Raw genomic sequence first — 12,050 nt, forward strand, 5'->3', positions numbered from 1 at the left:
ATTAAACATGTTAATTGGTTGACATGCAGGCTTGGGTGCCAGGGAATACCACTAGGGGTACAGGGAGGCAACTGCCCGCAGGATTGTGTGCAAGTGAGTGATTGCTGAGGAGTCTGTGCGTGGCTTTACCGATGGGGAGAGCGGCCGGCTCTCCCCGGCTCGTCCGCATGTAGGCCCCATTTGCGTCTGTGGGTTCCCGGGCATTGTGGAGCTCAGCTTTGGTGTCTCTTTGTAGCCCTGGGTTTCCCTGATGTGTCCCATGCTCTCCGGCTGGTAGACGCTCCAGTTTTGGGGGTATTTAGGTAGGTTTTCGTCGGGAGCTGATTCTTGGAGCGTCTTCCCAGCTCTGCGGTTAGGCTCCGCCCCCAGCATACGACCATTTTAAGTCTCTGTAAGTCTGATACACTGTAATTCGTATAACTTAGAATGACCCAGGTTCAATTTCAGATGTGTGTATGGAAATCAGAACTGCTCCCCAATAGACATAGCAGTGGTTTGAGGGCCAATATATAAAGGATTACATAAACGGAAACCCTTTTAAATATTAAGCTGGAAATACATGTTTTTTCTGAAAATTATTGATAATCGAGACAGTCTGTTTCCTAGCAGATCATAATATTTAGGTAGGCATTGCCCTGATACTGGCACAGTGTGTGAAATTTCTGTTAAACGTGCCATTACACAGTGGTGGCTTAAGATGATGGAAATTGGTTGTTTATGCGTTACGATGCACATTCCCGGGTTGTAATCAGCTGCCTCGTCATTAAACGGAATATGCATTCCAGTGAGCTGGATTTAAACCAAGCCTTGCCAAACAATGCTGGATGTGGCACATACTGGGTGCACATTAAGTTTAATGACCCTTGTGTTTCTTTTGTCAACTGCATGTTTATTTTTCCAAAGTAAGAAATGCTCTATATGGTGTCCAAAACATCAGCATTTCCATCCTGTTTCCATGTAAAAACAGCCAAAAATCCTGGCAGTTCCAACTCTCCGGACTCCTGTCTTTTGGCAGGGAGAAAAACTGACAGGAAAGCAAAGTCCACATTTTCAACACCCGGGTGTACAAGCCAAAAGCAGTTTCTCTCTGTAGTTTCCTAATCTGAAACCTCCATGTAGTTTGACATTATATGTGAATTAAATAGTTCTAATGATTCCTTGGAGCAGGTCTGCCGATCTTATTTATGGTGGTGAGAATATTTTGTTATAATGATTATATACTTTTTTCCCTTTGGAAACTAATTTCCAACTCGTTGTAGGAGAGTGTGAGCTCCATATTTTGTCATGTCTTACTCCCTTACATTAAATGCTATGTGCCAGAAAAGGACCTAATGCATTCCCAGGTTCCTGTTCAATGCTTGATTATATTAGTTTTTTACTAGTGAATTTTAACTTTATGGATCAGCTTGATGCACAAGTTTTTTTTTCACTCTGTTTATCACTGTTATTTGTTTGTCTTTCCTCTCTGTAGATGCCACTTCAGTCGCAGAAGCACGCAACAATCCCAGTATCGGGGAAGGAAGTGTAGGAGGGATGACCGGCAGTCTGAGCGCTAGTGGAAGCCACATGGACAGGATTGGCGCAATTCGGGACAATCTCAGTGAAACCGCCAGCACCATGGCTTTGGCAGGGGCCAGTATCACGGGCAGTCTGTCTGGGAGTGCCATGGTGAATTGTTTTAATAGGTAAAGATATAATCATATGTCATGGTGTTATTTCTCCATCAATTGTCCTTACCTGTTAAAGCAGTTCTGTTACTTAGCATGAAGTCCATAAGCAAACAATGCCTTCATTTTAATATGTTCTTTTGCTATGCTGCTTTGCATCCGACTCAATAGGGAATCCTTATGTTTCAATACAGTTTGATGTGATCATTTTGTGTTTGTGGCTCTAAGTTCGATAAGCCCTTCTCTTTGCATACTATCTGAAAATCAAGATACACGTTTTCATACTGCCTAAGATGCACAGAACTGAGAAATCTTTTCCATAATGCCTGCTTGTGATCACGTGATGCACGATCATGTTCCTCACATAAGAACCCTGTAACTGCCTTAAGATATAATTATACCTCGCACCTTGGATCACCAGCCGGCTGATTTGCTGCGCATGCGTTTCTCTTCCACAATGCTATGAGAAGCATTGGATTGGATGAGATCGCAAGAAGACTTCAGCAGCTAATGAAGCTTTCCTATGCTTCTCAACAAGCTGTAGGTCAGCTCATTAAAAGGGGGAAAGGCAGACACCTGCTATCCCTGTGGAGTTAAGGAGAAAGTGTCCCAATGGATAGGCGTTTCAGGTCCCAATTATAAAAGTGTCAATTGCTGTTAAAATCATCCCTTTTCTAAACGGTCACAAATAAGAAAGACAGAAGAGCTGTATGTGTCTGGAGTGTCCCTTTAATATCACTGTTAAGAGTCTATTATAAATGATGATGTCTGCCTGGAGGCTATAGTGAATGGTTTGAAATATTGGAGAGTAATCATATAAATATTCAGCTGCTGGGCTGGATCCTTATAATGCTCTGTAATGTAATATGAGCTGCTGCACTGGATCCTTATAATGCTCTGTAATATAATATGAGCTGCTGGGCTGGATCCATATAATGCTCTGTAATATAATATAATATGAGCTGCTGAGCTGGATCCGTATAATGCTCTGTAATATAATATGAGCTGCTGGGCTGGATCCTTATAATGCTCTGTAATATAATATAATATGAGCTGCTGGACTGGATCCGTATAATGCTCTGTAATGTAATATAATATAAACTACTGGACTGGACTCTTATAATGCTCTGTAATATAATATATGAGCTGCTGGGCTGAATCCGTATAATGCTCTGTAATAGAATATAATATGAGCTGCTGGACTGGATCCGTATAATGCCCTGTAATATAATATAATATGAGCTGCTGGACTGGATCCGTATAATGCCCTGTAATATAATATAATATGAGCTGCTGGACTGGATCCGTATAATGCCCTGTAATATAATATAATATGAGCTGCTGGACTGGATCCGTATAATGCCCTGTAATATAATATAATATGAGCTGCTGGACTGGATCCGTATAATGCTCTGTAATATAATATAATATGAGCTGCTGGACTGGATCCGTATAATGCTCTGTAATGTAATATAATATAAACTACTGGACTGGACTCTTATAATGCTCTGTAATATAATATAATATATGAGCTGCTGGGCTGAATCCGTATAATGCTCTGTAATATAATATGAGCTGCTGGACTGGATCCGTATAATGCTCTGTAATATAATATGAGCTGCTGGACTGGATCCGTATAATGCTCTGTAATGTAATATAATATAAACTACTGGACTGGACTCTTATAATGCTCTGTAATATAATATAATATATGAGCTGCTGGGCTGAATCCGTATAATGCTCTGTAATATAATATGAGCTGCTGGACTGGATCCGTATAATGCTCTGTAATATAATATAATATGAGCTGCTGGACTGGATCCGTATAATGCTCTGTAATATAATATGAGCTGCTGGACTGGATCCTTATAATGCTCTGTAATAGAATATAATATGAGCTGCTGGACTGGATCCGTATAATGCTCTGTAATATAATATAATATGAGCTGCTGGGCTGGATCCGTATAATGCCCTGTAATATAATATAATATGAGCTGCTGGACTGGATCCGTATAATGCCCTGTAATATAATATAATATGAGCTGCTGGACTGGATCCGTATAATGCTCTGTAATATAATATAATATGAGCTGCTGGACTGGATCCGTATAATGCTCTGTAATATAATATAATATGAGCTGCTGGACTGGATCCTTATAATGCTCTGTAATATAATATAATATGAGCTGCTGGACTGGATCCGTATAATGCTCTGGAATGTAATATAATATAAACTACTGGACTGGACTCTTATAATGCTCTGTAATATAATATAATATATGAGCTGCTGGGCTGGATCTGTATAATGCTCTGTAATATAATATGAGCTGCTGGACTGGATCCTTATAATGCTCTGTAATATAATATGAGCTGCTGGACTGGATCCTTATAATGCTCTGTAATATAATATAATATGAGCTGCTGGGCTGGATCCTTATTATGCTCTGTAATGTAATATAATATTAGCTGCTGGGCTGGATCCTTAGAATGCTCTGTAATATAATATATGAGCTGATGAAATGCTTGTAATTGTCATAATTATGCTACTAAAATCAATACCATATCTTAGAGTTGTAAAAATATAAGAACAAAAAATGTTCCCTCATTTGTAATTTTTGTTTAATTGAGATGCTAATTGTGAAGTGTTGCGGATTACATTGATCTGTAATAGTAATTTGGATCACGTGGATGCTTTAACATTCCTTTTTTTTTTTGTTGTAGGCTGGAAGTCCAAGCGGACATTCAGAAGGAACGATGCAGTTTAAGTGGGGAATCTGGCACTGTGAGTTTAGGAACGGTCAGCGACAATGCAAGCACCAAAGCCATGGCTGGATCCATTCTAAATTCTTACACCCCTCTGGACAGGTAATATTGAGTGCTTTGTTAATTAAATTTACCCAGTATTTCATAGATATATCTAGCGCTGATATCATCTTAGCTGTGTATGAAACCGTAGAGTAGAGCGAAAAACATCTGTCTTCTATGTTTTTAAATAGTAATTAATTATACTCCCACCATCCAAATTGGGGAAATGGGCTCCAATCAGCTAGCAACACACTGGCTGTGGCTGATAGGTCTTGGCCCTTGTTATATTCCTGCTAGTATTCAAGAACAACTGGTTTAGCTCTGATTTTTACGGCATGGAAGCCCCTAGGCTGATTTGCCAATGTAATTGAAAATGGCATAATCAGGGACGAAGTGTGGCTTGTGGCAGCTTGCAAATATGAATATAAATCAAAATTTTCACCCTGTAACCCTAAGGGTTAAAGTTAATCTGGTACAAAATGTTTTATGGTCATATTTACCGTATTTCTCCAGTATCTGTTATATCATTTGACTCACTGCTTCTTACCCTTTTTCCATCCGCGTACCATTGCCAACATATTTGTCTGCCAATGTATTCCCCAGAACTGTATCTTCCGTTTTTAAATACCTGAAATTATGATGATGTGCCCCCTGTACTATTTTTCCGTACACAGCAGTAAAGGTTAAACAGCCTTGATATAAATGTGTGTTTTCATAATGTGTTATAGTGTGAGTCACTAGTGCAGGGATTAACATGGCTTTTTGCTATTCTTGGCTCCCCAGCCCCCTCTGTCTATCTGTGTAATTACAAAACAAGGTAAGGCGAAATCTGTAGGCAGCTGTGATATTTAGCTAGTTTGTGTTAAGAATAAGAAGGTTCCCATAGTATGGGTTTTTATTTGCAAAATGGAAAGTAAACCAAAAAAAAACATCTACCACCCAGAGCATGAGGATTTTTATTTTTATTCGGAAATTGTTTTCAGACCTTCAGTGCTCATGTAATCCAGTATAGATCAGTAATTAAGTCCTGTGCTTCTTGACACACCATCACCAGCGCTGAATTTTATCTCCCCAATAAGTAGTGGGAGATTGGAAATTTTGAGCCCTGATTAAAATACATACACAATCCTCAAAACTCCAGGTGCTGGAGTATGTGTGAGACATGGTCCTTACAGATTGGCTGAGAGTCATGGGAGTTGGAAATCGTAGCACTAGGATGATTACTGCCAATAATATTAGATACGCTCTGAGAATGTTCTCTCACTTTGATTTGTAAATTTTACAGATTTCTATTTATGTATTTTTAAATCACTCTTTATTTCTTCCAGGGAAGGTAACAGTATGGAGGTGCAAGTGGACATTGAGTCTAAGCCTGCAAAATTCAGACACAACAGTGGGAGCAGCAGTGTTGATTACGGAAGTGCACCAAGCCGCAGCAATGCTGGTGGGTCTGCAGCATGCTCAACAGAAAGTAAATGCAGCTCCACCAAGTGGTCAAAAGAGGGAACAGCTGGTAAAAAATGTAAAGGAAAGCTAAAAAAGAAGAGCAGTACAAAGATCAATGAGACCAGAGAGGATATGGACGCTCAGCTTCTGGAGCAACAAAGCACTAACTCCAGCGAGTTTGACTCCCCTTCCCTTAGTGACAGCATACCATCAGTTGCCGATTCCCACTCTAGTCACTTCTCTGAATTCAGCTGCTCAGACATGGAAAGCATGAAGACCTCATGTAGCCACGGTTCCACCGATTACCACTCTCGCTTTGTTACCGTCAGCCCTCTACCAGAAGTGGAAAATGACCGTCTAGAAAGTTCTCCACACCAAAGCGGGGTTCCAATTGTTACAACGCCCGTGCCATGCACAGATATCCCCCAGCTGAGTTACATCGCGGAGGAGAGCTTGTGTCACCGTGTCCCAAGTGCTGGAGAAGATGCTGGCAAAACCTCAACTGATGCAAATACCCATCACGAACTAAATGGTGCAATCCAGACAGACATTTAGGCCTGTTATTGCTGCAATACTGTTACCACTAGCCAGCCCTGCTCACACTGAACATTTTGCGTCAAGTTGTATAAACCGCTCCGGATTTTAACAGAATTAAAGCCCCAAACCTGCCTGTAACATTGATTCAGAAAGTCCATTATTTAAATCTTTGCTACTGGTCATGGGGTTAAGGACAGGGGGGTAAAGTTCTGGCTTTTTCAAAGTTCCAGTGTTTGCTGTTTGCACCTATATTTAACGAGAAAAGTTAGGTTACTGGTAATACGACACCAATGCAATATAGTCCCAATAATTAAAACTCCTTAATGAAAAAAATGCTTAAAAGCAATGCAAAGCCGTATTTTCGGATGCATGTATAAACAGTGTTTTGGAAAGGGTTTTTATTTTGGTTGCTGTAAAAAAAAAAAAAAAAAATAATAGGGTTGTCACTAAATTAATTCTATAATGCTGAGTAGAACTTCATTCCAAGTTGTGGGGTTGGGTGGAAACTTGTAAGTTGTCACTAAAAGGGAGGGTACAGCAATGGGTACCTGATTTTGCAAAGAGATTATTGCATACATGATATGAGCAGGGTATTGGTGATTTTTGCACACCTCGTTTAAAGGAGAACTGGTACATGTTTAAAATAGGTAACAAGAGTATTACCAAGCTAAGGCATCGTTCGTGTTCAACGCACTGAACTCCACAAAATGGCGCCAATAAGACACTTGCAAAATCAATCAAAACTTTCACAGAAGTCTTTAAAGGGCAGGATTGTCACCTTTCTTTTCTTTGGGGAGCAGACCACCCTCTGTTGATTTTTTTGGTGCCTTTACAAAGAAAGACTGGGTCTTAAGTGCCTGGTCATTTGTGAATTTTTACTATGTATTTCCTTGGTCTCCTGTGCCCACCTGGGGGATTCAAGTGGGGAATCATAGGCAAATCAATGACTGTGGTAGATTCTAAATGTATGTAATTAATACAAATGTATTAGCCTACCAAAGACTCACTCAGGCTTTAGAGGAAGCATAATGACGTCTTTTTCACAAAAGACACATGCATCTCCAATGGATAGATAAAGCACAGTGCAGGTACTGCACGCGTACGCTGATTACTACAATACAAAGGGTGGATAAGGATTACAGCTGGCAATTTTAGTTTATGCTTTTAGCTTACAATAGCTCTTGACAATAGCAACCCAGAGGTGGTCACAGAACTTGCACTGTTAAATTTTGCAATGTAATTCACGTTGACAATGCAGAACCCACATATTGGTTCTGAAACAGCTGCTGTTCCGTCCTGTTTCCTGTAAGTGTTGCCAAGACGGTGCTATTGAATGTTATTGAGTGAAAAGAAGAAAAAAACTGTTCTGCCATGTGCTGCAATCCTATTCCATGATTCTTCTCACCAGTTTATCCCGCTTATAACACTAGTGCCAGTTATCATTAAAACTGCTCATTATTGTATTTGTATATTTGTTTCATTTTGCTCAATAATATGCGTGTATAAATGCATACTGAATAAATGTCGCTGTGCTAAACACGTCTCTTTTCCTCTCTGCCTGTGTTGATTAGTGAAAATGACAGACGAAAATACATATCGGCACTTTCCGTTGTTTCATGATGTGTATCTGCTTTACCCTCCTGAACACCATAGCAAAACAGCTCTGATGACCAGCACATTTGTCATGCCTTCTCAACCATGACTCCCTTTTTCTTGTAAAATTGTATTACAGCCAGCCCTTCTCTGCCACGTATCTATATCACAAGTGCCATTACTCACCATTATCACTTCTGATGTGGCAGTCATTGTATGGCTGGTTTGTTTGGTTTCTGGGATGGGTGAGGGTGTTACAAATATTGGTTTCCTTTGCTAAATTATGCTTTCTGAATGATTACCGTTTCAATGTTTTTAATAAATTCATATATAGTTTCAATTTCAGTATTTGATTCCCATGTCCGCTTTGACCCATTTGTACTTTCAACTTTTATTTGGAATTTAGATCCCTCTATACCTATCAGGACTGTTATGTAAATAAGAAAAAAATCCCAAATGATCTCTATTTCGACACTCGTTTGAGTTTAGATATTGGTTTCCAGTTTTTGATTTATATTCTGGCTAGTAATATCCCCTCTCCCCTCCATTATACTATCAGATGTAAATAGTATTTTATTGGGATCAATGTGGCATTTCTTGGCATGAATTGTCTATACTTGCTTCATACGTATATAAATGCCTTAAATATACTTTATTACAAACCTTGATTTTAGTTCGTCTCTAAACATTTATTTTATTTGCTTGTACATTGTATAACTTTCTGTGATGAGAATAGAATATACAATTGGCAAAATAGTCATTCACACACATGCACAGACAAACAGTGGGGGAGACTTGCTAATTGAAAAACTATAATCCTTGTAGCAGCAGGAATCGGGTGACAGGCTGATTGCCACATCTGCCAGTAAGATCACATTATAAATGCAATATGTAAAATCATTCCACTGAAAAGCATAGGAATGCTGTGGATCACCTTTTGTGCCGATATACAGCCAGGGGAGCTTAGCAGAAGCAACTACTGTGTCTAAGCCTGGAAGTGAGTATAGCGTATAGATTTTGCAGAGATTATAATAGTAATTGATCTGCATCTAATAAATTGTTAATAGAAAATGGGGATTTATGACCAGTGCTCGGAATTATATAACATGACAGGAGGCTTCATATTTTGCTTTACTTTCTTAACTGAATTCCATAGCAGCAAAGGAACAGATCAGAACATAACCAATCAACACAGTAGTAGGAGGTAATCTAAGCCATTGACCGAAAAGCCACCTCCTCTGTCTTTGCTGCTCATGTATCAGCACAGTGATTGTGTGTGTGTGTGTGTGTGTGTATATATATATATATATATATATATATATATATATATATAGTTTGTGTTGTTTTTTGGTTTTTTTTTTTTGCCTAAATGGGTTAGAGCTACAGAGCACCACAAATATTTCTGCTAAGCACAGGGGTGAACCCCTAATAAATACCCCCTGCATTGCATTATATTGCTAAGCAAAAGGATGAACCTCCAAAAGTAATTATTTCTGAATTGCATTATACTGATAATCACCGGGGGGGGTGAGCTTCCACAAGAATTCCTGTATTGCATTATATTGCTAGGCACTGGGGTCAGCCCACATAAGTATTTCTACATTGCCTTATACTCCTACGTAGCGGGGTGAATTTCTGAATTATAACTGGGATGGGCTACAATTGCTGCATCAGCTCAGGTAAAAGTGTTGCTTTGTGTAATTTTTTGGTGTTCTCAGTCATATTTTTCTGCTACTTTATTGATTTATTATTTGCCATCTTCCTCTCCCAGTTCCAGTTTTTCACACTTTTTCATCGTTCTCCGGCCTCAAGTCTCACGGAATTTGTAAAATGTCCTTGCCTATCTATGGTTCCCTTTAGCCACTCTGCTTGTTCTCTGTACTGTGGTTGGCTTTGCAGTGTTTGGCACCATTCTCAGGGCTCTCCAGGGTCTGGTGAGATAGGGCTTATTATCTGTTTTGTTTTTTATTTTCTTTGTTTTTCTATCCCCCTCTGTTTACAGTAAACTGTGTCCTTTGGACCAACTTGAGCACACAGTGGCCATCTTGGACTTCAGCTTACTATGTGTAGAACCATATCTGTGGTGCCCTTGCTTGCAGCTGATGCCATTTCCTTTTCCTGGCTGTCTTTTTGTCATTAGGTATTTGCCTTTGCCGATACATTTACTGTTATTTCTATGGTAACTTAAAATTATTTATACTATTGTACACTGGGGGAGCCCTAGCAGTAAGTATTAATTGAGCTCCTCCCCGCCCCTCTCCTCTCCCCAGTTTCCACTGGCCTGCTTTATCCTGCATTATATCCTAGGGTGAGCCTCCACTTCTATGTATGTGTGTATGTATATGCTGATTTTTCTTGCAATCTTGGATTTTTTTCCCCTGTGGCAGCTCTCAAGCACATTACTGTTCAGCATCACCTCCTGCTGGCAGACTGTCATCGCTGTGATTGGCCTGTTTCATCAGTGCCCTAGCCTTCCTAGTGCATCAACTACCAAGAGGATTGACAACTTTGCTATGCCTTTCCTGGGTAAACCCAAGACTGCCTTCCTATTTCCTGGGTGAGCCTCAGACTGCCCCGAGTTTTATGGTGCGGGGGAGCTAATGTGCACTTACTTACTTATGCCCTATTGGATATGTAATCTAATTGTTTCTCACTATCTCTCTATAGTGGCTTACTGGTTCCTCCTGTGGAAACATGGAGGACCCTTCACAATCACATGAAATCCAGAAGTTGCTTAACACTACATCAGTAGTGAAGGTACTCTGAGCAGTGGTCCCTAACCCAGTCCTCATGGACCACCAACAGTGCAGGTTTTGTCAGCATCTCCATTGGAATAAAAAAGGAAATACATAAATCCTGGACCATTAGTGCAGTGTTTCCCAACCCAGTCCTCAAGGCACACCTACCAGTCCAGGATTTAAGGATTACCCAGTTTTGTCTAAGGTGTTTTTTCTTTTTTTTTTCTAAAAACACCTTAGACAAAACTGGGTAATCCTTAAATCCTGGACTGGGTTGGGAAACACTGCATTAGTGGTCCATGAGGACTGGCTTGGGGACCACTGCTCTACAGAGTTATGTCTCAACTCCTGCAAGAACAGAGGTTGCAAAAAAAGTGCTCCTGAAGCACCTTGAGACAAAGAGGAACAGGTAGATTCAGATGTCTCCTATAGAGCAGTGTTCCCCAAACCCAGTCCTCATGGACCAACAGTCCAGGTTTTGTCAGTGTCTCCATTGGAATAAAAACGGGGACACACATAAATCCTGGACTGTTGGTGATCCATCAGAACTGGGTTGGTGAACACTGCTATAGAAAACCGATCCACAGCAAGGGTTAATAGTTGCTTCCTGCAACAGTTTTAAGCCTGGTCAAGAGCCTTGTCAAGAGCGTTAAATGAGTGGATGATCAGAAGAGGACGTTTCGCCCTCCTTTTTCTTCAGGTAACAATCTTCCTCCTTCCCCACTGTCTGGGGTGTTTGGCTGGCCACTCTTTAATGACAAAGGCGAACAGTGGTATGATGAACCTGAGGGTAACACCCAGTTTGTCAGGAAGCCAATCGTGGGTGAGCTGAAGGTTTTTCTCCAACATGCGGAGGATGCGATTTATAACTGTCTGCAAGCTGAATGCACTTGACCCATCCTTCCAGTTAAAGTAGCACAGATTCCAGAACTGGGTTCCATGGTCCTCATCTTCAAGGCCAGGAATGGACTCGAGCCGCACAAGAGCTTTGAGGAAGGCTTTATTGCTCAAGATAAGCTTCAGTGATCATCAGGCCTATTGCAAAGATTATATACACAGCATATATTGCTATTTCAAAGACATTTTATGAGACTCCACTTGAATATGTAAATGGTCTCATGCTCCTTCTGCCAGGGGAATGCATATGCTGCCATCTGCACTGAACGACGTGGAGCCATGTAATTGGGATTGCTTCAAAAGTCTCGACCTGGGTTTGTGGTTTTGAGCATTCTATTTGGTTTTGAGCATTCTATTTTTAATAAGG

General features: G+C 40.3%; 1 protein-coding gene across 4 annotated transcripts in view; it reads left to right on the forward strand.

Moving 5' to 3' along the window:
• Nucleotides 1-7,992, forward strand: part of RNF19A (ring finger protein 19A, RBR E3 ubiquitin protein ligase) — a 91,191-nt gene extending 83,199 nt beyond the window's left edge. For all 4 annotated transcript variants that reach the window (XM_063451200.1, XM_063451202.1, XM_063451201.1 and 1 more), the window contains 3 exons: nt 1,472-1,685; nt 4,389-4,532; nt 5,801-7,992. In XM_063451200.1, coding sequence (XP_063307270.1) covers nt 1,472-1,685; nt 4,389-4,532; nt 5,801-6,473 — 1,031 coding nt within the window. In that variant the 3' untranslated portion in view covers nt 6,474-7,992. The remainder of the gene's footprint in view (nt 1-1,471; nt 1,686-4,388; nt 4,533-5,800) is intronic.
• Nucleotides 7,993-12,050: the final 4,058 nt, after the last annotated feature.

Source organism: Pelobates fuscus, chromosome 4 (assembly GCF_036172605.1).
Source record: "Pelobates fuscus isolate aPelFus1 chromosome 4, aPelFus1.pri, whole genome shotgun sequence".
In the NCBI taxonomy this organism is placed as follows: Eukaryota; Metazoa; Chordata; class Amphibia; order Anura; family Pelobatidae; genus Pelobates; species Pelobates fuscus.